Below are 27,065 nucleotides of genomic sequence, written 5' to 3' on the forward strand. Positions count from 1 at the left end.
GAAGCCACTTACTGAGCATGTTTGCTCCGTTCACCAGAGGAACCCCCAACACCACCAACAAAGCCGCAGCAAAAGGAAGTGATCCGGGACTCCTCTCCCTCACCGAGCCGACCCCTTTAAGACATGCCCTGCACTATGGGCGGCCACACTCTCTGGGCCAAGTTACTGGTTCTCTTGTGCTTTCTATCTTTCTCCGTCGCATCGGAGTTTGAAGAGGAAGAGGAGATCGATGTTTTCGCCTTTGAGGAGGAGACTGAGACTTGGAACCAAAACCAGAACAAGCCCGCACCCTTCCGCCGCTCCAACACAGTAAGCAGTTGGATTTCAGCATCCTGCTTGTTTTGAGCTCATTCTGCTGTCAGTCAGCCGGTTCGCATTGTGAGACATGTCCATTGAACCTTTCAGTCGCTTGATTTTAAAAAAATTAAACACTATTTTTTAATATGCATTTTACTATTCAATTGATTTGCTAGCTACTGTTTTGTCTCGAAATCTCAGTGTGTGAAACAGTATAACTTTACTATGTTAAAGAAAGGTTGTGACCCTGCAAAGGAACAAACTAGATCTAATTTTTATGGTTGGCTTATTTTGAATATTGAAGAAAAGTACAGCTAGTACTCTATTTTGAGATGAATTTAGTGAGGAATCCAGGGCATACTACCCTGAGGTCATCTAAAATTTGCAAAGCAAAATGGTTTATTGTACCATAACTTCGTTTGTAAAAATGAGTGTCACATGCGATTAGAGTAATGCCCAGCACTGTAGTAAATTAATAGAGGGGCGAGTTACAGTGGGTTTGGATTCAGCCCTGGTTCTAGAAATGATTCCTTAGATTAATGTTGCATCATCACCCTGACAATTTGGTGCAGGTTATTACGTGTTTTTTTAATTAAAATGTGTCTGCATTAGAGGTAAGGAAAGAGTTGCAGCAAGTGATTGACAGAAGATATTTAAAATCATCATCATAGGCAGTCCCTCGGAATCGAGGAAGACTTGCTTCCACTCCCAAAGTGAGTTCTTTGATGGCTGAACAGTCCGATACAAGAGCCACAGACCCTGTTACAGGTGGGACAGACATTCGTCGAGGCAAGGGGTCTGTGGGGCTGGTTTGCCGCGCGCTCCTTCCGCTGCCTGCGCTTAGGCTCTTCATGCTCTTTGCGTTGAGACTCGAAGAGCTCAATGCCCTCCCGAATGTACTTTCTCCACCTCGGGCGGTCTTCGGCCAGGGTCTCCCAGGTGTCAGTGGTGATGTCGCACTTTACCAGGGAGGCTTTGAGGGTGTCCTTGCAACGTTTCCGCTGTCCTCCTTTGGCTCGTTTACCATGAAGGAGCCCCGCATAAAACATCTGCTTAGGGAGTCTCGTATCTGGCATGCGAACTATGTGGCCTGCCCAGCGAAGCTGATCGAGTGTGGACAGTGCTTCAATACTGGGGATGTTAGATCATACAGTAATGAATAAATATATGTCAGTAGAGGTACTGAATATTGTGCTGTGTTTTATGCTGGACCAGAGATACTGAGCTGCATTCATAGGAGCAGGAGTAATCCATTCAGTCCCTTGAGCCTGTTCTGCCATTCAGTTAGATCATGGCTGATCTGTACCTCAGTTCCATGCACCCGTTTTGATCCATATCCCTTGATGCCCCTGCCTAACAAAAACATCTATCGACAAAAGCAAAATCTGTGAAATAGAAACAGAAAATGCTGGAAACACTCAGCAGGTCAGGCAACATATGTGGAGAGAAACAAAGTTAATGATTCAGGTCGATGACTTTTCATCAGAACTGGAAGATGTTAGAGATTAACAGCGTTTAAGCAAGTACAGAGCCAGGGAAAAAGGAGGGGGAAGAAATGAACTACGTCATCATCATCATCATCATCATAGGCAGTCCCTCGGAATCGAGGACGACTTGCTTCCACTCTTAACATGAGTTCTTAGGTGGCTGAACAGTCCAATACGAGAACCACAGTCTCTGTCACAGGTGGGACAGATAGTCGTTGAGGGAAGGGAGGGTGGGACTGGTTTGCCGCATGCTCTTTCCACTGCCTGCGCTTGATTTCTGCATGCTCTCGGCAACGGGACTCGAGGAGTTCAGCACCCTCCCAGATGCACTTCCTCCACTTAGGGCGGTCTTTGGCCAGGAACTCCCAGGTGTCAGTGGGGATGTTGCACTTTATCAGGGAGGCTTTGAGGGTGTCCTTGTAACATTTCCGCTGCCCATTTGGCTCGTTTGCCATGAAGGAGTTCCGAGTAGAGCACTTGCTTTGGGAGTCTCGTGTCTGGCATGTGGACTATGTGGCCTGCCCAGTGGAACTGATCAAGTGTGATCAGTGCTTCAATGTTTCCTCAGGCGGCCAAAGGCTGCACTGGTGCACTGGAGGCAATGTTGGATCTCGTCGTCAATGCCTGCTCTTGTTGATAGGAGGCTCCCAAGATATGGGAAGTGGTCCACGTTGTCCAGGGCCACGCCATGGATCTTGATGACTGGGGGGCAGTGCTGTGCGGCGAGGACAGGCTGGTGGAGGACCTTTATCTTATGGATGTTTAGCGTAAGGTTCATGCTTTCGTACGCCTCAGTAAATACGTCGATTATGTCCTGGAGTTCAGCCTCTGTGTGCACAGGCATCGTCTGCGTACTGAATACTGCGTATTCGATGACAAAAGTTGGGGTGGTCTTGGAAGTGGTCTGGAGATAGGCTGGAGGGCAGCAGTGATTAACTGACAAAGGGATGATTGTGCAAGGCAAATTGGGGTGGTAATGGGACAATTAAAGAAGCAAAAAAGCTAGCGATCTCCGTCTTGAATATTTCAATTAACTCAGCATCCACAGTTTTTTGGGGGAAAAAATGCTTCCTGACTTCACTCCTGAATTTTAAGATTGTACCCCTTTGTTCTGGATTCCCTACCAGAGGACATCGCTTCCCAGCTGTGTGTGCTCAACCTCTCCTCCTTCCAGGTGCTTCTTAGAACCTACCTCTTTGACCACGCTTTTGGTCACCTTTTGATTATCAGGGTCCGGTAGCATAGTGCTTATTTTACTGGATTAATAATCCAGTAATCTGGACTAATAATGCAGAGACATAAGTTCACATCTCACCATGGTAGTTTGTGAAGTTGAATTAAGTTAAATAAATCTGGAGTAAAAAGCTAGTATCAGTAATGGTGACTATGAAGTTATCAAATTGTCATCAAAACCCAACTGGTTTACTAATGTCCTTTAGGGAAGGAAACCTGCTGTCCTCACCCAGTTTCCAGATCTATGTGAGTCCAGACCCACACCAACATAGTTGACTTAAGGAGGCGAGGATAAGGGAGGAAATTCCAGAGCTTAGTCTAAACAGTTGAAGCCATAACTGCCAATAGTGAGGCAATGAAAATTGGGGTGTCCAAGAGACCAGAATTAGAGGAGTGCTGAGTTCTCTAAAATGGCCTAGAAAGCCACTCAGTTGTCACCGCCATCTTCTTAAGGGCAATTAGGGATGGCATTACTGAATGATAGTTAGATGCCTTGCCAGCAACACTGTCATCCTGTGAATGAATATATAAAAAAAATTGAAAAAAACTCTCCTTATATGGCTCGGTGTCAGATTTTGTCTGATAATGCTCCTGCGAAGTGTTTTGGGATGTTTTACTGTGTTAAAGGCGCTATATAAATGCAAGTTATTGTATCAGAAAGTAATTTCTGTAAGATGATACAGTTTCTTCTGACTAATACAATCAAACCCTTTAATAGTCAAATCCCCCTTGCTGCGGTGAACTTGAATCAGGAGCCAATTAACTGTACATTGTTAAATGCCAGTTAGATGAATTGGAACGAGCAGCAGGTTTAGGTCTAGCTACTCGCTGAGTGAATGAATGACGCAATTTGACTGGTTGATCAATGTTCTGACTTACAATTAAGGTTAAAACCCATATCTCAAGATGATTAAATTACAAATCTTTCTTACTGTATTTCCAGGATGCGTGGAGGTTGCCTGGCCAGTACATAGTGGTGCTGAAAGAAAACACACTCAAATCGCAGACAGAACGCACCATACACAGACTCCGCACAAAGGCAGCCAAGCATGGCTATATGACAGAACTTCTTCTTGTTTTCCATGAGGTCTTCCGGGGCTTTGTCATCAAAATGAGCAGTGATGTGCTAGACATGGTAAAGTCAGAGGCAGCCTTGTGCTAAAATGTGAGACAGAGGGGGTGGGGGTGGGGTGTTAAATACGAGAGAGAGTGTGTTAAATGTATGTGTGTAAGTGAGAGAGAGCAATGGGACCAAGTTGTTTTTGTGGTGTGAGTCAGTTCTAAATGTTTAATCTCTGCAGATGGTATACTAAAACTGCTCAGATTTCTTGGACTAGTCCATCTGGTGGATGGGGACAGAGCACCTCTTGTGGAGCATGACCTGCCTGCCAGCTCTTTGTTGGTCTTTTCTGTTCTTCCAAACACCTATGGTCTGGGCATTCGCATTCAGAAAACCATTCGGGCCGTTAATAGTGCAGTGGAGAACACCAGTTGGCACAAACACTCATGAGAACCCAAGTTAAGAAAAATTATGCAGATGTAGCCTAAAAATTGTTGCTAGAACCGTTAAGTTTACTTCAGTATGCATCTCAGAGTCAAGTTACTTGGATGCCCGTTATTATGCATGGGTCCTGGAAAGAGTGTGGGTCCAGTGTTAAGGCATGGGAGACATTATTACATCACTTCCGTATTACTTGAATATTAAAACAAAGCTCTCACTTCCTCTGCTGTCCCCCAGTCCGCCAGAAGTGCATAACATGTGCCAAGGCTCCAGTCCAATGTCCTGGAAACTAGCACTGAAGGCTGGAGGCTAAGATTCTTTTAATCTAAAGTGAGGGTCTGCTGTACTTTCATGCTACTTGGGTGTCAGATGTGGCTCAGCACTCTTGCCTTTGAGTCAGAAGGTCATGGGTTCAAGCCCCACTCCAGAGGCTTGACCACATAGCCGACACTCCAGTTCAGTACTGAGGGAGTGTTGCATGTCGATGTGCTATCGTTCAGATTCTGCATTACACAGGTCGATGGGAACGTAGGAACAGGAGTAGGCCATTTAGCTCCTCAAACCTGTTCTGCCATTCATTGAGATCATGGCTGATCTGCGACCTAACTCCATATAACCGCCTTTGGCCCATATCCCTTAATACCACTGGTTAACAAAAATCTATCAATCTCAGATTTAAAATTAACAATTGATCTAGCATTAATTGCTGTTTGTGGAAGGGAGTTCCAAACTTCTACCACCCTTTCTGCTAAGAAGTGTTTACTAATTTCACTCCTGAAAGGTCTGGCTCTAATTTTCCGACTCTGTCCCTAGTCCTAGAATCCCCAACCAGCAGAAATAGTGTCTCTCTATCTACCCTATCTGTTCCCCTTAATATTTTAAACTTTAATCATATCACCCCTTAACCTTCTAAATTCCAGGGAATACAGCCTTAGTTTGTGTTATCTCTCCTTGTAATTTAACCTCTGGAGTCCAGTTATAATTCTGGTAAACCTACACTGCATTCTCTCCCAGGCCAATATATCCTTCCTAAGACGTGGTGCCCAGAACTGCTCATAGTACTCCAGGTGTGGTCGAACCAGGGTCTTGTATAGCTGTAGCATAACATCTATCCCTTTGTATTCTAGTCCTCTAGATATAAAGGCCAGCATTCCCTTAGCCTTTTTGATTATTATCTGTACCTGTTAATGACATTCTAATGATCTATGTACCTGGGCTACCAAGTCTCTTTGGACCTCCACTGTTTTTAGCTTTTCACCATTTAGAAAGTACCCTGTTCTATCCTTTTTGTCCTAAGGTTGAGAAAGACACAATATAAAGGCAAGTCTTTTTTGTGTAAATAACCTCTGTATAACAAACATGTATCTAGATGTGTACTTTGTAAAATCTTTTGCTTAGGCTCTGAGATTACCTCATATTGAATATATCGAAGAGGACTCCTCCTTGTTTGCTCAGACTATCCCCTGGAATCTAAATCGGATTATTCCTTCAGAGCAGACAGTGGAAAACTACACCCCTCCAAGTGAGTCCTTTTTACACCTTGACATTCAAAGTGTTTTCAGTCATTCTTAATTAGATGGATAAAAATAACAGATATCTGAAAGTGCTCTTAAAAAAAAAACTCATCCCTTTTTCATATCATGAGATTATATTGACTCCTCATTTGTATTTTTTATTGTTTGGTGTTTTTGTTTGTACTCATTAAGATGTTGATGGAATATTTTTTCACTTTGTCAACATCAAAGGCTCCCACAATGCAGAGTTATGATCCCTCTGCTCTGCTCCCACAATGTGAACTTACTCGAGTCTCAGAACAGCCTATACTGTAACACTGCATCTCTTTATCATTTCTCACACCGCCCTGTGAGCTGGCTTCTGTGAGTGACACTGTAGTGCCAATACAGGAGCTTACGACTGCTGGACAGACCACCGCCTAATTCGTTCTGTCATCACCATCAACATTGCCCTAAAATAGTGACTACAACAGAAACAATGGCGCAGGAAAATCAACGCCAGTGCACTCAAAGATCCTGCTAAAAAAGCTCTATTCAGTGAATGCCTCGCTAACAACCTGACGACTCCCAGTGACCCAGAGATGCAGAGTGTCCACAGCACCTGGTCAACCCTCAAGGCCTCAATAAACAGCACCTGCGAAGAGATGCTCGGTCACTCAACTAGGAAGCACCCAAGACTGGTTCGACGAGAACGACCGGGAGATCCAGGAGCTAGTATGCCACAAGCGCAAGGCATTCTTGGACTGGAAGCAGCAGCACAACTCAAGGGCAAGAAAGCAGCTCCACAAGATGTCTGAAGGCCAACAGAAAACCCGCGACCTAAAGAACAGATGGTGGGTGGAGTAAGCTCAAGAAATCCAACAGCTAGCTGACAACCACGACGTGCGAGGATTCTTCAGCGCAATCAAGATGACCTACGGCCCAAGCACCCAAGGCCCTACCCCAACACCGGCCAAGAACAGAGAGGTGCTCATCAAGGACAGAGAGGCAGTCAGTGCCCACTGGAAGGAGCACTTCGAGGATCTCCTCAACCGAGACGCTTGTCTTTAACGTGAGTGACCGTGCCCCCATCCCACACGCCACCATCTCAGCATGAGGTTGAAAAGGCCATCTGACAACTGAAGAACAACAAGGCATCAGGAGCAGATGAAATCCCTGCCGAAGCACTAAAACATGACGGAGAAATACTCCTGGTGCGGATCCATGACCGCATCTCTCTTCTCTGGAAGGAGGCGATCATGCCAGGAGATCTGAGAGGCACTGTAATCGTGACCATCTTCAAGAAAGGTGACAAGTCAAACTGCGGTAACTACAAAGGAATCTCCCTGCTGTCGACCACCGGGAAAGTCATCACAAGAATCCTCCTGAATCGCCTTCTCCCTGTGGCTGAAGAATTCCTCCCGGAGTCGCAATGCGGATTCCGCCCAATAAGGGGCACAATGGACATGATCTTCACCGCATGGCAGATACAAGAGAAATTCAGGGAACAGCAACAACCCCTGTACTTGGCCTTCTTCAATCTCACAAAAGCCTTCGAAACTTTCAACCCGAGGGATTATGGAGCATCCTCCTCAGATTCGGCTGCTCTCAAAAGTTTGTTATTATTCTCCGCCTGCTCCACGATGACATGCAAGCCGTGATCCTGACCAATGGATCCATCACAGACCCAATCCACAATCGGACCAGGGTCAAGCAAGGCTGTGTCATCGCAGCAATGCTCTTCTCAATCTTCCTTGCTGCAATGCTCCATCTCACCCTCAGCAAGCTCCCCGCTGGAGTGGAGCTAATTTACAGGACAAACGGGAATCTGTTCAACCTCCGCCACTTCCAGGGCAGATCCAAGGTTGTCCCATACTCCATCATTGAACTACGGTACACAGATGACACCTGCCTCTGAGGCCGAACTCCAAGCCATTGTCAACACCTTCACCGAGGCATACGAGAGTATGGGCCTTACACTAAACATCTGTAAGACAAATGTCCTCTACCAAGCTGCTCCCGCCACACAGCACTACCACCCCCCCCGGTTATCAAAATTGGACATACCTGGGGAGTTTACTGTCAACAAGGGCAGACATCGACAACGAGGTCCAACATCGCCTACAGTGTGCCAGTGTCACCTGAGAAAGAGAGTGTTTGAGGACCAGGACCTCAAACCCAGTACCAAGCTCATGGTCTACAGAGCAGTGGTGATACCCGCCCTTCTATATGGCTCAGAGACATGGATTATGTACAGCAGGCACCTCCAAACACTGGAGAAGTACCATCAACAGTGCCTCCGCAAGATCCTGCAAATCCATTGGCAGGATAGGCACACCAGCGTCAGTGTCCTCGCTCAGGCCAATATCCCCAGCATCGAAACATTGACCATGCTCGATCAGCTCCGCTGGACGGGCCACATCACCCGCATGCCTGATATAAGACTCCCAAAACAAGCACTCTACTCGGAGCTCCGACACGGCAAGAGAGCCCCAGGTGGGCAGAGGAAACACTTCAAGAACACCCTCAAAGCCTCCTTGGAAAAAATGAAACATCCCCACCAACACCTGGGAATCCCTGGCCCAACACCGCCCAAAGTGGAGGAAAAGCATCCGGGAAGACACTGAACAACACCTCGAGTCTCTTCGCCGAGAGCAAGCTGAAGCCAAGCGTCGACAGCGGAAGAAGCGCACGGCAACCCAGGCTCCCCACCCAGCCGTTCCTTCAACCACTGTCTGCCCCACCTGTGACAGAGACTGTAGGTCCCACATTGGACTCTTCAGTCACCTGAGAAATCATTTCTAGCATGGAAGAAAGTCATCCTCGACTCCGAGGGACTGCCTATAATGATGAGTGCCAATATGTGGACCTCTAAACTCATTTCAATTATAGATAGAAAAGCATTATTTTGTTGCACTCCTCCACCCAGTAAGTTGTAATTGATTGGAATATTAAAGACACAACTATTTTGTTGTTCTTATTATGTTTTTGCTAGATAATGGTGATTTGGTGGAAGTTTACTTACTTGACACTAGTGTGCAGAGCAACCATCGAGAGATTGAAGGGAAGGTCCTAGTTACAGAGTTTGAGAGTGTCCCAGAGGAAGATGGCACTCGATTCTACCGCCAGGTAATTCAACTGTCATTGAGATAGAAATAGCTTGAAAATTTTCACCCGTTAGATGAACCCAGTGTATTACTGATTTATCTGAATTAATCAGGGTGGGGATTTGGGGTGGAGAAATAAGGGAACTTACATTTGGATCATCAGTTTGCTTTAATAATTGATTCCTTAATGAGATTTGCTCCAAAGGTCACTAGCATATTGAAAGATTGACATTAGAAGAGGCAGTCAGCGTTCATTGATGTGCACAAGAAGACTACAATAAAATATTCACTATTGTACCTATACTTACAAGGCAGGCCTTCAAAATATGCTTTTATTTTTCTAGCTTAAAAAAAAATCTTTGGATATGAGTATTGCTGGCAAGGCCAGCATTTATTGTCTACCCTAATTGCCCTTGAGAAGATGGTGGAGCCACCTTCTTGAAACTGCTGCAGTCCTTGTGGTGAAGGTACTCCCACAGTGCTGTTAGGGAGGGAGTTTCAGGATTTTGACTCCACGACAATGAAAGAACAGCGATATATTTCAAAGTCAGGATGGTGTGTGACTTGGAGGGGAACTTGGAGGTGTTCAATTATGTCATTGTTACTGAATACCTCTTCTATTTATCTCGTTGACAGGTTAGGTTCTTGAGTTCTTTGGCTAACTGGGCTATTGGGTAGTTTGGTGTTCAGAGAAAAAGCAATCCATGGTATGGGAGAGGTATGACCACCTTCAAAACCCTATTTCACAGACGCACTGCCAGAGCCAGCACGACTGATGTCACTGAAAGCTGAAAAGCACCATTGAGGGCATGTACTGGGCATATTTATGTATGTGGGTGGAGACCTACCCAGAAAAATTATTTTCTTGCATGATAAGTGTGGCAGTATTTCCTGACACAGCGAGCGGAAAACAACAAATGGAGAAAACCTTCATTTGCTCTGGGCTGGAAGTTAATTGCAACCCACAGTTGCAAGAGCAGAGCTGTAACAAAGTTTGCCATGCAGTTCTTGCTGCTGATCTTTTCTAATACGCAAATTGTTTGGCTTTTTTGCCCCTCCAGGCTAATAAATGTGATAGCCATGGAACGCACACTGCAGGAATAGTGAGTGGGCGTGACTCTGGGGTGGCAAAAGGAGCAAATGTCCGCACTGTGAGAATTCTCAACTGTCAGGGCAGGGGGACTGTAAGTGGAGCTCTGGCTGGTGAGTAACATCTTTTATATTGAAACAAAGTTGAATTGCTAGCTATGCTGGGGCGGTGCTAAGGGGAGGTGGGCACTTCTCTATGAGCAGGCAGGGAAACAGAGTGAGCCAGTTCAGGGTCATTCTCGCACATCTCTTATTGTACCGTTTACAGTATGGCAGTTGCACCGATCTAGGAGTAGTTTGCATGTTAAGCTTGGCTTGGGGGAAATTAAGTAAAAGGTGGAAAAATATAAAACAACAAATGGGGCATCAATAATTGGAGCCTGAGTGGGACTAATATTGAGTTTGGGGAACTGAGGGGTTAGAAAATCAAGAGATGAAGATACAAGTAAAAATAGAGTTTTCAAAATAACCTGAGCTACAGGTGCAATGTCCCGAATCCGGGACTCCGAAAACTGGACATTTCAGCAAGGAGCGGAGGATCAGCGGGCGGCGAGGTCCGAAATCTGGCAAAACTCGAAATTCGGTCCGTGTCGAGGTCCGAAATCCAGCACGGATTCGGTCTCGAAGTTTCTGGATTTCAGACTATTGATTTTCTCATCTAAAATACAGAAAAATCCAAAAGCTGGCACGGACTCAGTTCCGAGGATTTCGGATTTCGGACGTTGTACCTGTATTAAAATTATAATTTTTCACTTTTTTTCATTTTTTTTTGTTGACCATTGGCTAGATGTATTTTTTGTAACTTAATTGAATACGGACCATAATGTTTCACAACTCCATTGTAATGTTTACAGGGGACGCATGCTGTCATGTACTTTCATAATTTGGAGGCATTTTGTGAAAGTATTTTCACTATGATGCATAGAGTTTTAGGATTGGGAGTACATATGTTGTATGAAAAAATATAGATATTGATTATACTATGAGAGCACGTTTTTGAGTGAATAGCTTTGAGATTTAAAAAAATGGACAATGAACATTACACATGTGTTGCAGCATGCATAACATTTGCACTCCATGACATGTCTTTTTTGTAATTAACTAAATTATATGATCAAATGTAGAAAATAACCTGCCAGAGGCTCAACGCTGAAAATGTGACCACTTTTGTTTTGTAATATCGTTGGTCATTTTTTACAGTTGCACATCTCCAGCCTCTCCTGTGCTTGGTCACCTGGCCTCCTTTTGTTTAAGAAATTATTTCATCTAAAATCTTTAGATCATCAAGTACAGTATCCCAAAATATTTTTTGTGTGCCTGGTTTGGAACCTCATTTTCCAGCATTTAGCAACAACTATGTCAACCTGAAAGGGGTAGTGGCACATTTATGTTCATTAAAATAGTCGTCTGGATTCTTCCCTGAAGAGGTGGCGTGGGACCTCAAAGGTGACGAAGCGCCCCAAAGACAAACAGCAAATGGCAAATCTTTTTTTAGGCCTTGGCCGAGGCCGAAACAGGGGAGGTTTTGGGGCAGATATAGAGGCAGAGCAGAATGTTATAGACGCTGTATCTCATCCTCTGTTCTTCAGGTTTGGAATTCATCAGGAATACTCTGATTGTCCAGCCCTACCGACCCATGATTGTGCTGTTGCCCTTTGTTGGGGGATTTAGTCAGACCTTGAACGCAGCTTGCAGACTCTTGACACGGACAGGCGTAGCATTAATTGCAGCTGCTGGCAATTACAAGGATGATGCCTGCTTGTATTCACCTGCTTCAGAACCAGAGGTATGTTTGCCGTTCCGATAGGCTAAAGCAGCATTGTTAATGCTGTAGGGTGGTTCGGTGATATAGGGGTTGGAGATCGAGGGGTAGAAATTGTTCCCTGGCCGACACGGGGCGCTCCCACTCCGTTTCGATGGTTTTTACCGCAGCTGCAGTTAGGTTGCCTCTTGAGCAACATTCGGCTCTTTGTTGTGTTTTTTTTGGTTCCGGAAGTCGCTCTTAATGGGGGGGGGGGTGACAACATTTGCGGGGCAGAAACGAGGCAGTTGCAACACCTGAGGGGCGGAAGTTGGGGGCGGTACGGAGTGACCGCCACGATCATGTCATCACGGTGCTGCGTCACCATGGCTCTCCCCTTCACTTAAAGGGAAGAGCCTACACGATTTTTAAACTTCGGCCCACTGGGCCACCAGGGAGGGTTTTGGCCGGGCCAGTGAGGGTGCCAGGCTGCCTGTTGGCGGCCCATCTGAACCTGGGGGCATAATTGTCGGGCTGAAGTAGCAGTCGGCTGACAAAAATAAACATGGCAGCAGCGGCAGTGCATCCTCCCCTTTAAGGGAAGCCGCACCATCATTGCAGAAGGCCGCAGTCTCACTGGACCACCGGGCAGGCCGAAGATTTTCACAGAGGGGGGGGGGTAGGATCAGCGGTGCGCACGGTGACGACACGCTTGCAACGGATCGGCAGCAACGGAGCGGTAGGGAGTGGGGGATCGGGGCCCTGCCAGGAAACCTCGGAAGGGAAATTGGGCTTGCAGTGGCCATTCCATGAAAAGCCGGCAGCCACTCCACTCCGCAGTGTGCCCGCTGATTTTTTTTTATAAATTCGTAGCCAATCGTTCCAATTCTTTGTCAAATCACAAACGCCAGAGGTCACCTTGCACATGCCAAGGATCACTCTTAGCCAAAAGGCCTAGAGCCACTGCACCGTTCCTGGAAGTACTGCAATACCAGGTTCGTGCCATGGAGGTGGATGGGTCAAGCCACCCCACACACCTTGCTGTTTCCAAAAAAGCAAGCATATACCTTCCTGACCAGGGAGAAACCACCCGGAGGTCATGGTGGCTGGTCAGGTCAGTTACGCATGATCTTAGCCCGCTGATTTGCGGTGGTAACAGGCCTTAAGGAGAGGGGTAATTTCGGCCCTCTAATGTGTGCCTTGGAAATACTCAAGCCGATAGTTGAGTAACGCCAGGCCTGCTGCTCCTGATGGCTGGTTGGAGTGACAGAAGTGAAGGCCTGGGAGCAGATTCCCTGCCTGCCCTCGTAGCCTGAAGTGGGGCAAACCCAAGAGACAACATGGGTGAGGCTCAGAACAGGGTCTGACCTTAATACAATTCAAATTAGATCAGTTCAGACTGATTTGAATTTGGTAGGATTTGATGTGACTATTTGGTCTTTGCAGGTAAGGGGTGTATGTGTCACACCAGGGCAAACCTAAAAGGGGAGAAAACAACAAAACAAAATATGGGATAAAATATAATTTTAAAGTATCTGGAGGTGGGTGGAGGCCTTTTGGCTAAGATCATGCGTAACTGACCTGACAGGGGAGTAACCACCATAACCCCAAGGTGGTTCTCCCTGGATCAGGAAGGTATATGCTTGCTTTTTTGGAAATAGGAGGTGGGTGGGGTGGCTTGACCCATCCACCTCCACGGCGGTGTGTGGGGGGCCTGACCCATCCACCTCCATGGCACGAACCTGGTATTGCAGTACTTCCAGGAACGGTGCAGTGGCTCTAGGCCTTTTGGCTAAGAGCATTGGCGCAGAGTGATCCTTGATGTGTGTGTGCAAGGTGACCTCTGGCGTTTGTGATTTGACAAAGAATTGGAAAGATTGGCAACAAAAATTTTTTTTAAAAAATCAAAAAAAAAATCAAAAAAAAAATCTGACAATCAGCTTGTTTTCACTTCACATTCCACACTAAACCTTTAGGTTATCACTGTGGGCTCCACCAATTATAACGACCAGCCAAGCACCGGAACCACGGGAACTAATTTTGGTCGTTGTGTTGACCTTTTTGCTCCTGGTGATGACATCATCGGTGCGTCCAGCGATTGTATCACATGCTTCACCTCGAAGAGTGGGACTTCACAGGCTGCAGCACATGTGGCAGGTACAGAGTGGTAATACTGAGATTTAATAACACTGGCAGGTTGGGGGCTGTGCAAGGGCACAAAAGGCTGGTAGTGATTGGCACAGCATTTCGGGACGTGGGATTGGCTCAGTGCCCAGGATCCAAGCAAGTTGCCAATTTTAGCTGGGTTATTGTGGAGAGGTAGAGCTACTGAAGCTTTCTGTTATTAAATAAATAGTGTGGAGAGTTTCATCCCTCCTCATCATTCACCATCTCCTCTAAACTGTGTTTCTTGAATAGTGTTCCTTCTTGAGTGTAACAGATTCTTAAATTGTTAATACAACAACAACTTGTATTTATATAGTGCCTTTAATGTAGTGAAACATTCCAAGGTGCTTCACAGGAGTATTATGAAATTTTAAAAATTGACACTGATACGCATAAGGAGAAATTAACGCAGGTGACCAAAAGCTTGGTCAAGGAGGTCTGTTTTAAGGAGCGTTTTGAAGGAGGATAGAGAGGCGGAAAGGTTTAGGCAGGGAATTCCAGAGCTTGGGGCCAAGGCAACAGAAGTCACAACCACCAATGGTTGAGTAATTATCAGGGCTGCTCAAGAGACCAGAATTAGAGGAGCGCAGGCATCCCGGAGGGGGTGGGGGGAGAAAGAGAAGGGGTTGTGGGCTGGAGGCGATTAGAGATAGGGAGGGGCAAGATCATCGCGGGATTTGAAAACAAGGATCAGAATTTTGCAATCAAGGCATTGCTTAACCGGAAGCCAATGTAGGTCAGCGAGCACAGGGGTGATGGGCGAGTGGGACTTGGTATGAGTTAGGACATGGGCAGCCGAGCTTTGGATCACCTCTAGTTTACATAGGGTAGAAATACAGCTCCTCATTTGTTTACTGAAGATGCGTGTATGGGAATCATTCCACCGTCCTTTTGGCCTGTGCCTCTGCTGATCTTGATAGCAGTAACAAGTCCCAACTGAAATTGACAGCTTGGCATCTGGATGAAAGCCTGGGTGTCCTTGTCAGAGGCTACGACTTTTGACCCCAGTTCATCTACACAACTGAGACCATTATCATAGAATCAGAGAGCACAGGAGGCCATTCAGCCGATCGTGTCGGCACTGGCTCTTTCGCAGAGCAAACCAGTTAGTCTCATTCTCCGCTCTTTCCCCATTTCCCTGCAATCTTTTCTCCCTTCCAATATTTATCCCAATACTCTTTTGAAGGCTACTATTGAATCTGTATCCACCACCCTATCAGGCAGTGCATTCTAAGCCAATGGGCACATGGTCATTTTAATCTCTCGTTGTTGTTATAACACTGGTTTTTGACTTGCTTTATCCATGACAGGCATTGCAGCAATGATAATGAATGCTGACCCCAATGTAACCGTATCTGAATTACGCCTGAGACTCATTCATTACTCCACAAAGAATGCAATCAATGACGTGTGGTTTCCAGAGGAACAACGACTCATCACACCCAACAGAATTGCCCGATTGACTTCTGTACTAACGGGTAAGTTAGCAGCTCGCACCGAGTCAGTCATGAAATTGCCAAAGGTTCTATTGGAATAATTGGAATAGATTCAAATCTATTGGAATAAATTAAAAAGATCATTTCTTTGTCTCAACGGGTGTAGAATTTGAGATAGCTTGTAATTAAAAACAAAAACCAATTATTACAAGATATTCTGGCAATTAGGCTTGAGCTTCTGCCAAAGGTGATATAACACAGGCACTGTGCAGAGAAGCAGGAACAGATACAACACAAACCAGTCATGTAACATTACACATTTTTTAAGCTCACCCCTGCTATCATTCTGTCGCAGTTTGTAATCTCATTCAACATTTATCAGATTGTTTCTTTGACAGCTCAGACTGTGGTGTTGCGATGGAGAGAAAAATACATCTGTCAGTAATATATTAAAAGTCTTGCCCTGTTGCATTTTGTAACTTACACAAAGTGTGGTGGGCAAAACGTTTAAAATGTAATAGACACATAGGTGTGGTAGCCTCATGATTGCAATGAGGTTCTAGCAATTGAACAAGCAATCCAGAGGTTCAGAGCTCAAATCCTGATTAATTTACTGAATTTGGTAATCTGTGGGCTGGCACCAGATGAGTGTGGGGCCGGAACTATACTAATCAGATAATTAGGGTTACAATGGATGTAACTCTGGAGCAACGCAAACAATTGATGAAATTCGCGATGATTTGGCGTAGATCCAGCATTAGTTACTTGCGTGTAAATTTCCGTGGGGAAAAAAAAGCGCAGCGCCATTCTTGGGCCCAAACTTCCCAGGCAGTTCCGGGCCTATGCATATAACATGTATCGTCAATTCCTGTAAACACTTCTCGCTCTAAGCCAGTGAAAGCAAATCATTGTACATCATCTTTCCACAGAGAACCAGCTGTTGTGCCGGACTGTGTGGTCGAAGAAGTCAGGGCTCGCACGCTCAGCCAAAGCTGGAGTGCACTGCAGTGAGAATGAGGAAATGTTCAGCTGTTCAAGTTTTTCGAAGAATGGAAAGAGAAGGGGTGAACATATAGAGGTAAGAGATGGACAATGTTAATATCGGTACAAATAGATTAAGACCACAATTAAATTGAAACAGTAGAGGGAAGGAGCAATATTTGTAAAGGCTCATGAGGAAATAGACGACAGAAGAGATTAGAGTGCTACAGTCAGACCAAGAGATCTGCTAGGAAGGGCAGGTCTGTGAAAAAAATCTGACAGCAGAGGAAATTAAAATGCATTGTTGCAAGGATGGGGAGAGAAATTGGATAAGGACTGGTCCATTTATCTGTATATAAATATGGTAAAGTATCTGGAAAAATGACAAAGGCAACATCTTCCCTATTTAAAAGGGAGTGAATTGCTCTCGGGATGGAGCAGGTTCAGAGAATTGGGTGTCATTGAGGCACTTTGGATTGTCCAATGATTCCATTTTAATAAGCAGAAGATCGGGAGGACATCCTGGCTCCCACACCCAATTCTCAAATCCATCTTCCCAATGAGACAGTCTCCAATATGATGCCTGTGTACTGCCTGAAAATCATTCACTTTATCCATCAGGAAAGAAATATGAGGATAGAAATGCTGCAGCTGTGAACCTGGATGTTCTGATACTTCCTCTTCATGCCTCAGGCTCGATTGATATTGTATTACATAACCTTACAGCTACTGGAGTATTTAGTCTGAGTACTAGAATTTACTGGACAGGAATGCTTACAATGGTACAAATAGACCAAGAGTGGAGCAACATAATTAAATTAGGGGTAAAGTCTTATTTTGTAATCACATTTGGCTGGGTATAATCTGCAGTTGATGCCTGCGCTGGATTTTTATATCGGCCCATTTTGAGCAAAAAGGCTTTGAAATGGAACAGCACCACCATATGAGGCAGTTTTCAAACACAATTACTTCTTGTGCTACTATCATCATTGTTGTCATGGCAAATGCATGATGGAACACAAACTGCGGTTTTCTTTCTTTTTGTTAACACAAGAATAACTATTTTTCAGCACCTGCAATGGCACCTTTACATTTCCCTGGTCTTTATATTTTTATCTGATTCTCTTTTTATTATTTGTATCCTAGGGAAACCAAAGCGTGAAGAAATGTGTAGCTCACAATGACATCGGCAGTCAGGGAGTTTATGCAATCGCCAGGTGCTGTACTTGGCCAAGAGCTGAATGTCTTGTTAATACAAGCTCTGTGGCTGATGATAACACTATACAAATGGCAGGATGTCCACATAAGGATTATGTTCTCACTGGTAAGAGACATGCTGAAAATATCATAATATTGGTAGTGACAATGTCAGAGCTCCCAAATCTAGAGAGTTCCAAGCTCGAATCTTAGCATTGGATGAGCTTCCAAATATCAAGTAAGTTTTGCTGGTTCTTATCTTGATGTCAAGTTTGAGTGGATACTTACACTATTTGGTGTGCAGGCTCCAGGTTCAACTCTTATTCCGTACACAGGCAATTACAGCAGATGCAGTGATGGGAGCTCAGCTTCTTCAGACCCCAGAAACTGATTACCAGGGTCCCTGCTTCCAATTCCTATTCAGTGACCCCTGCTGAAAGGGCAGGTATGTGGATGTCCAGCCTAGGATTGGGCTCCACTTTGGTCACCATGGTTGAATACCTGTGAATACTCACTGCCCAACTTCATTTGCAGCCCACAAGAATCCTGGACTCCATCAGACCATGTCTGATGTTGCTTTCTTCAGAAGATTTTTTTTTTGGGGGGGGGGGGGGGGGAGGGGAGGGCTGTTTAAAGATGGGGAAATTGATCAGATAATGATGCGACTGATGTTAGATAAATTAGATTTGAGCATATATTAGGAAAAAATTGTCTGTTCTTAAAAAAAAAAAACATTATCATTTTCCACTGAGGACAAGAGATAGTGTGTCAAACTTAATGATTTATTGTAAACTTGTCTTCAGATATTCCATTTTAAAGCCTATGATGATGGTGAACCTTGTATTAAATGCAACTTGACTATAGGTTGTGTGTAGTACATCACACTGGTATTTTGAAGATCTTACCAGCCCTTGCAATTGTCCCAGTGGCAATTGTCCAGCAACAAGCTTTGAAATCTGTGAGGGAGGGGAGGAATAGGAAGAGAAAGAACACAATTCTTTCTCAGCGTAGACTGAGAAAATCAGAGTTAGTAGACTCTGGCATGCCTTCTAGTAGTGAGTTACAGAATAATGGGCCCAAGTTTCAGGCCGCGCCTAGAACGGCGCAGCCCCGACCTAGACGCCTGTTTTTCGCGCCACAAAGTGCGCCTTAAAAAAAAAAACTTCCAGATTCTCCGGCTCCCTGCTGGTCCTCTTGAGCCAGGCGCAGCGCAGCACGAGCAGTTGGGGGCGGAGCTAGGTCCCTGCGCTGAAAACAGTGCCGGGACCTCTGCACAGGCGCGCTACAGTGGGCGCACATGTGCAGTAGCTCCAGGCGTCCAAAACTGTGTGGGAGGGGCCCGAAGCACGCAGCCCCTAGCCCTGGCCGAATGGCCTCACTGGGGCTGCCTCCCACACCCAGCTCCTGCTTCCTCCCGACCCGACTCGACTCCCGCTACTACCCCCCACCCCCGGACCCGACCCGCGCTCCCGACCCCCCCCACCCCCGGATCGGAACCGCCCCCGACATGAACCGACCCGACCGACCCTCCCTCCCCCGCCTACCCGAACCCCACCACCCCCCCGGACCGGACCTCCCTCCGCGCTCCCGACCCCGACCCGCGCTCCCCCCGACCCGGCCCGTGCTCCTGACCCCGACGCCGCCTACCTGTAATTCTGGTGCTGGGGACAGGCCCTGCCCGAAGTCTTGGGCCCGGCCCGTTCAGCCTCCCCGCCCGCCCCCCTTCTCCTCTCCCGGTAAGTAGAAAATGTTTTATTAATTTTTTTTTTTTGGTTGATGTTTTTATCATTTATTATTGATGATGGCTCTTTATTTGTAAAACTGAAGTGTTTAATGTTTGTAAACTTCCCTTTAAACCGCGCCCCCCACCCTCAATTCCCTGCGCCTGATTTTCTAAAGTGTAGACAAGGTTTTTCCGAGCGTACAAAAATCTTCACTTACTCCATTCTAAGTTAGTTTGGAGTAAGTTTTCACTGCCGAAACTTTGAAAACAGGCGTAAGTGGCCGGACACGCCCCCTTTTGAAAAAAAAATACTGTTCTGTTCTAACTGACTAGAACTGGAGCAAACTAAATGCCGAGAATTCGAATTTCTAAGATACTCCGTTCTACACCAGTTGCTCCAAAAAATCAGGAGCAACTGAGGCTGAAACTTGGGCCCAACATGTGGGAGGGGGAAAAAATATAAAGACTTACATTTATATAGCGCTTTTCACAACCACTGGCTGTCACAAAGCATTTCACAGCCAATGAAGTACTTTTGGAGTGTAATGTGGGAAACGCAGCACCCAATTTGCACACAAGCAAGCTCCCACCAACAGCAATGTGATAATGACCAGATTATTTGTTTTTTTGGTATGTTGATTGAGGGATAAATATTGGTCAGGACACCGGAAATAACTCTTCGAAATAGTATCCTGGGATTTTTTACGTCCACTTGAGAGAACAGACGGAGCCTTGGTTTAACGTTTCATCCAAAACACAGCACCTCCAACAGTGCAGCGCTCCCGCAGCACTGCACTGGAGTGTCAGCCTAGATTTTTGTGCTCAAGACTCGTAGGCAAGACTGCTAATCTCTGAGAAACAGCTGACACTCAAAAAGATAGAAGATAATATTTGAAAAACACGGTGAGGGTAAAGGAGAATTAAGAATGTAACATCAGCATCCAGCAACATGGATCATACTTGAACCGTATTTGGAGACCGCTTATCTATTGACCTGTACATTTTACACGGATGGCAATTTTCCCCCCAGAGTTCCTGAAGCTCTGCAAAGTTGTAGGTAGTGGGAGCACCCATAAGTGGGGACTCCATGATCTATATAGAACACCCCTGCGAAATACACACACTGCAGAGCTTCATAGATCTGAAAACAGATGTAAAATGTACAACCCTGCTGAACAAGACTGCTTCAAGCCAGTAAAAACAGTGGTTACAGACAGATTGCATTTGACCTACTTCCTGTAACAGAGAGTGTGGATTAAGAAAATCCTAATGATTCAGAAGAAAATAAATAAAACTTCCATTCTTTTCAGGCTGCAGCTCACACTCATCTGCAAAGTTTAGTGATGCAATGATGCCTCGTGCAAACAAGCAGTGTGCAGGGCAAACGGAGATTACCTCACATGCTACCTGTTGCCAAGCACCAAGCCTCGAGTGTGAAGTGAAGGAACAGAGCTCCACTGGCTTCACAGAAAAGGTGAAATTATATTCTAAATTTTTTTTTTTTTTAAAGTGTCAAACTTGTACGGCCATTTAATAGCCGACCACATTCTCAATGCGAGATGACAAAGGGGCAATGGGCAAATCTTGAAGATTCCAAATATACCCGTGTTCACATTAGTTTTGCTGAAGGAAAACTGTACATGGATTTTGAAAGTTTGCACTCGAAGAGTAACAATAAAACCTCACTGGTGGTAAGATGGATTCATGGAAAAAAAAACAAGGGGAGTTATTGGGCAAGTAATTAAGAGCCCACACATTCACATGCATCAAACTTTAATCTTCGATTTTCTGAGATCATGCAACGACATTCTATGTTTGTCATGTCCCAGTACTTTCCTTAAATCTGCCTAAGTGCTTCCCTTCAGAATCAATACAAGCAATGTAATATTACCAATTACTCTTCCAATCAATAGAGGTTTTGCTGTGAATCTGAATTTTACAACATTCCCTTTCTGTAGGGAATTGCAAAGGACCATGCTGCATTCCAGTATCCTGATCCTAACCTGCCATTGTCTAACATAGAAAATAGGTGCAGGAGTAGGCCATTCGGCCCTTTGAGCCTGCACCGCCATTCAATGAGTTCATGGCTGAACATGCAACTTCAGTACCCCATTCCTGCTTTCTTGCCATACCCCTTGATCCCCCGAGTAGTAAGGACTACATCTAACTCCTTTTTGAATATATTCAGTGAATTGGCTTCAACAACTTTGTGGTAGAGAATTCCACAGCTTCACCACTCTCTGGGTGAAGAAGTTTCTCCTCATCTCGGTCTTAAATGGCTTAACCCTTATCCTTAGACTGTGACCCCTGGTTCTGGACTTCCCCAACATTGGGAACATTCTTCCTACATCTAACCTGTCTAAACCCGTCAGAATTTTAAATGTTTCTATGAGATCCCCTCTCATTCTTCTGAACTCCAGTGAATACAAGCCCAGTTGATCCAGTCTTTCTTGATAGGTCAGTCCCGCCACCCCGGGAATCAGTCTGGTGAACCTTCACTGCATTCCCTCAATAGCAAGAATATTCTTCCTCAAGTTAGGAGACCAAAACTGTACACAATACTCCAGGTGTGGCCTCACCAAGGCCCTGTACAACTGTAGTAACACCTCCCTGCCCCTGTACTCAAATCCCCTCGCTATGAAGGCCAACATGCCATTTGCTTTCTTAACCGCCTGCTGTACCTGCATGCCAACCTTCAATGACTGATGTACCATGACACCCAGGTCTCATTGCACCTCCCCTTTTCCTAATCTGTCACCATTCAGATAATAGTCTGTCTCTCTGTTTTTACCACCAAAGTGGATAACCTCACATTTATCCACATTATACTTCTTCTGCCATGCATTTGCCCACTCACCTATCCAAGTCACTCTGCAGCCTCATAGCATCCTCCTCGCAGCTCACACTGCCACCCAACTTAGTGTCATCCACAAATTTGGAGATACTACATTTAATCCCCTCGTCTGAATCATTAATGTACAATGTAAACAGCTGGGGCCCCAGCACAGAACCTTGTGGTACCCCACTAGTCACTGCCTGCCATTCTGAAAAGTACCCATTTACTCCTACTCTTTGCTTCCTGTCTGACAACCAGTTCTCAATCCACATCAGCACACTACCCCCAATCCCATGTGCTTTAACTTTGCACATTAATCTCTTGTGTGGGACCTTGTCGAAAGCCTTCTGAAAGTCCAAATATACCACATCAACTGGTTCTCCCTTGTCCATTCTACTGGAAACATCCTCAAAAAATTCCAGAAGATTTGTCAAGCATGATTTCCCTTTCACAAATCCATGCTTACTTGGACCTATCATGTCACCTCTTTCCAAATGCGCTGCTATGACATCCTTAATAATGGATTCCATAATTTTACCCACTACCGATGTCAGGCTGACCGGTCTATAATTCCGTGTTTTCTCTCTTCCTCCTTTTTTAAAAAGTGGGGTTACATTGGCTACCCTTCACTCCATAGGAACTGATCCAGAGTCCATGGAATGTTGGAAAATGACTGTCAATGCATCCACTATTTCCAAGGGCACCTCCAGTCGAGTTTATTTTCAAAAACGACATCAATTCTTTATTGCTTTGTTAATAAAATTGTAAATATAACAAGTATAAAATTTCTGTCTGAAGTTTGTACCTACCATATGCTCGTCTACTGTAAAGGTTTGACCATGAGGAAATTTATCTCACTACAATTTATCCGGTAAGCAAATTGAGTCGGGTGCAGTGGCACAATTGAAGGTTGATGTTAATGTATCACTGATACTGCTCAAGCTAAGCCAGTTTTTGGGAGGTAGGAAATCATTAGTCATTGCTGAAGAATTGGATCAAACATTACTTTTACCAGTACTGCCTCGAGTGTCCACCAGCATACATCTACTTCTGCAGAGCACCAGATATTCCAATTTTGTAAATGAGGCATTCTTGCCTAGAATAAGAGTACCAATTTAGTGCCCAATTATATGCGGTTTGGTGCTATGAGCTCACACCAAATGAGAACTGGCATGAAGATGCCTAAAATATTTTGCATGGGATTTGGCGAACGATCACAAAAGGATACTTCCATCCACTCAACCTGGGTTGGATTAGAACCAATGCCGAAAGCTGAAAGGACACTTAACTCTTCCAAAACAAACACAATTAAAAACTGAATTGCAAAACCTGCACTGGTGGTGTATGCAGCTGTATGAGCTGAGGCTGGATGTCGAGCAGAGCCGGAGGTATTGAAGAAACTGCAGACAAAACCTGGAACAGCAGGGCTTTTTGCAAATGGGTTCCTGTCTTGCTATCTATGGGACTATTCAGGAAAGGATGCTTCCTGCAATTTTAATGGTGTCACTCCCCAGTTCAGTCCTACTGTTCCCATTGACCCAACTTCAAATAGGACATGGTAACTTTTTGATTTGATTTAATTTTGTTTGGTTTAAACTAGGTTGCTGTAATTTTAATAGTGCTGACCCTTTCAGGAGACACACTTGCCTCAACCCAGTAAGGTTTGGCTTATTATGATCCCATTATTTTCATTGGGCCCCTTGAAATAGGACTCTGCAACTAAGGCAATTGATTCCCTCCACCAGGAGGTTGCATTATGTCCATTGTCCACATTGATGGAGTTGACTGGTTTGCTGACCTATGTTTTAATTTCCAGGTGACTGTGTCCTGTGATGAAGGCTGGACACTGACTGGGTGCAGTGCATATTCCCATGGTTCTCACACTCATGGAGCATACGCTGTGGACAACACCTGTATGGTAATCTGTTCAGGAAAGGGGAAAGGTGCTGCAGCCATTGCCATTTGTTGCCGCAAGAGAAGAGGAGAATTGAAGAATGATCCCAACCTTAGTTACAAATAAAATACATCCATTGGGCTGTCCCCTCCTCCCATTTTCTTTCCTCCTTTCCTACAGGCAGAGGCTCGTTCTGAGGTATGGTTCTATGGGAAAGAGCAGCTCTCTATTACCTTGCTCAAGTAGCTATGCTTGATCCTATCCTTTATTAAACATTCATATACTTTACAGCAGTCACTGGATAGCAATTAGAAGTAGGATACTGCTTAATTCCATCCACCCTATACAAAGCCCAAGTAATGTTAAAGGACTACAGCCTGTAAATTGTTTTAAGAAAAAAATGCCAACAGTAATGCAATCAGTGAAAGTCAGTGAGCACAACACTGATCACATTGGTTGCAATCATTTTTCACTAAGGAAAACCTTCTCAATTAGTGGCAAACGACTACAGGACATAGTTGAGATGATGGAAATTCACTGTGTGGCATCCTGCCACTCCATGACAAGCATATTGGTGTACTGACATACTATACTACTGTGGGCCTTAAATTCACAGGTAACTTCATTTAAAATCATTTGATGGTTTGTATATTGTTTAATGCAAGTTTTATATCAACAACTTGCATTTATATAGCACCTTTAGCATAGTGAAAGGTCCCAAAGTGCTCAACAAGACATTATCAATAAAACCTTTAAACACCGAGCCACATAAGGAGATATCAGGACAGATTACGAAAAGCTTGGGAAAAGGAGGTAGGTTTTAAGGAGCATCTTAAAGGAGGCGGCGAGGTTTCGGGAGGGAATTCCAGAGCTTAGGGCCAAGGCAGCTGAAAACACGGCCACCAATAGTGAAGCGAATCAAATCGGGGATGTGCAAGATACCAGAATAGGAGTGGCACAGATCGAAGGCTTGTCGGGCTGGAGGAGGTTACAGAGGTATGGAAGAAAACAAGGATGAGGATCTTAAAATTGAGGCATTGCCGGACCGGGAGCCAGTGCAGGTCAGCAAGCACAGGGATGATGGGTGAATGGTAAGATATGGGCAGCAAGGTTCTGGATGAGCACAAGTTTATATAGGGTGGAAGGTGTGAAGTAGGCCACAAGACTATTGAAGTAGTCAAATCTAGAGGTAACAAATGCATGGATGAGGGTTCCAGCAGAAGGTGAGCTGAGGCAGGGTTGGAGTCAGGCAATGTTACGAGGTGGAAGTAAGCAGTCTTGGTGATGGAGCGGATATGTGGTTGACACAAAGATCAACATTTTCAGTTTCCATTAAAACTTAAATCAAAACTGGCAGTTTTTCTTGTACTGCTGGCTGCAGCAATCTGTTTTGAATGAACTGTTAGCTCTGAATCTGGACAGTTAAGACCCACAGTAGAGATGGGCGGTGCAATATGTTTGTACATTAACCTATTTATCATGGAGTAAGCATATGCATGGCTCCCAGTGAAATTTAAAGAAAGCACAGTAATAAGAACATTTCACAACATTTTGTTTGTGTGGGTGAAGGGAAAACACAGCATTTCAACATAGTTTCTTCACAATTATTAAACTGGTATTTGCTGCTAGGTAAAGAACTATACTAGTACACCAGAAAAATCTGTTTTTGTGGAGAGAGGGAAAACTCTAATTCCATTGCTTATTTTGTACATTTGATATTTTTGCTTTTAAACTTGTCATTTTATACATTTTCAAGGATTTGGTCCCCTCCTCAAATGTGAATCTCACTCTGTCCACTACCTGAGGAGCAAACTAACCACCTGTGACATGATTTGGAAAGAGGTGTACCTGTAGATTTTGTCCACTTCTACTCTAAGGCATCCACCACCATAGCATTTGCGAATGAGACCAACATACCCGTAGGCCTTTAATGCTCAGTAACCAGGCTCTAGGAAGTGTACAAGAGGCTGGGGGAACGCCAGTGCCACATATCTTCCCTTGCTAGCGCAACTAAGCTTAAAAAACTCATGGAGATTCACAGCCCTTACATGTACAGATTTTAAATAATGACAGCACTGCCCTTAATGGGGCTGGAGTTTATGGAACAAGAGGTTTCATGTTTGTTCAGTTAGCCAGTCTTGGTAATGGTTGGGGATGTGGACATTACAATTAGTCCCAGCCTCGCTGGACAAAGGAGGAAAAGGATTCAGTTAGAGTTTTTGTTGGAAGTGCACCTATGTGGCCATTTTGGGCTCAACCCGACTATCCCGTAGCTAAATCATCTGCTGATGTTCACTGTCTGGGCTGATGCAGGAAAAATAGCAACTTAGAGGAGATACTGAAGGGTTGTCAGCACCTCAGAACTGTACCCCAGCCTGAGTCATTGCCTTCAAGAGAGGTAGAATAAGTAGAGAAAGAGAGGAGAAAAAATACATCACCTAAGCTAACACACTAGTGACTGCAAGACTCTCGAGTTTCTTCATGAGCAATGGTTGTATTTGCAGATAAATTCATTCCCTAGCAGGGTAGGCTCCCTATAATTCTAGATGATTATTGATTCTATAATTCATATTTTATTGGATGCTGGAAGATTGAGTTGTGTTTTATTGGTCTTCAAAGTGCTCAACTTAACTACAACCTTGTAGCCTCCATTACTAACCAGTGTTCATCAATGAAATCCGATAATAAAGTCACTGTGTAGATCAATAGATCACCAGAATATTTCAAAATTCCACCAGACTATCACTCCTAACATTTGTAAATATTTTTTGAGAATGCATGGGTACATTCTACATTTTGTATTGATTTTTGTATGCTTGACACTTTTTAATAAAAAGCTAAAATTCTTTGGTAGTTTTTCTTTTGCCTCCTGCACAGATTTGCT

The 27,065-nt window shown here is 44.7% G+C and overlaps 1 protein-coding gene across 1 annotated transcript; it reads left to right on the top strand.

Moving 5' to 3' along the window:
- pcsk9 (proprotein convertase subtilisin/kexin type 9) lies at nucleotides 1–27,027 on the top strand. Its single transcript, XM_070886742.1, has 12 exons — nucleotides 1–309; nucleotides 3,961–4,152; nucleotides 5,917–6,040; nucleotides 9,007–9,140; nucleotides 10,180–10,321; nucleotides 11,797–11,993; nucleotides 13,925–14,105; nucleotides 15,425–15,592; nucleotides 16,480–16,628; nucleotides 17,678–17,855; nucleotides 20,762–20,925; nucleotides 24,104–27,027. Exons 1-12 carry the CDS (start codon nucleotides 124–126, stop codon nucleotides 24,305–24,307), a joined length of 2,019 nt encoding a protein of 672 aa, XP_070742843.1. The 5' UTR covers nucleotides 1–123; the 3' UTR covers nucleotides 24,308–27,027.
- Nucleotides 27,028–27,065: the final 38 nt, after the last annotated feature.

The sequence above is a fragment of the Pristiophorus japonicus genome, chromosome 8 (genome assembly GCF_044704955.1).
Source record: "Pristiophorus japonicus isolate sPriJap1 chromosome 8, sPriJap1.hap1, whole genome shotgun sequence".
Taxonomy (NCBI): domain Eukaryota; kingdom Metazoa; phylum Chordata; class Chondrichthyes; family Pristiophoridae; genus Pristiophorus; species Pristiophorus japonicus.

Coding starts and splice junctions, on each gene's coding strand:
- pcsk9 (XM_070886742.1), top strand. CDS start 124: ATGCCCTGCACTATGGGCGGCCACACTCTCTGGGCCAAGTTACTGGTT. Junction 4,153..5,916: donor GCAGTGATGTGCTAGACATG/GTAAAGTCAGAG, acceptor TCTTTTGCTTAG/GCTCTGAGATTACCTCATAT. Junction 17,856..20,761: donor TAAGGATTATGTTCTCACTG/GTAAGAGACATG, acceptor CATTCTTTTCAG/GCTGCAGCTCACACTCATCT.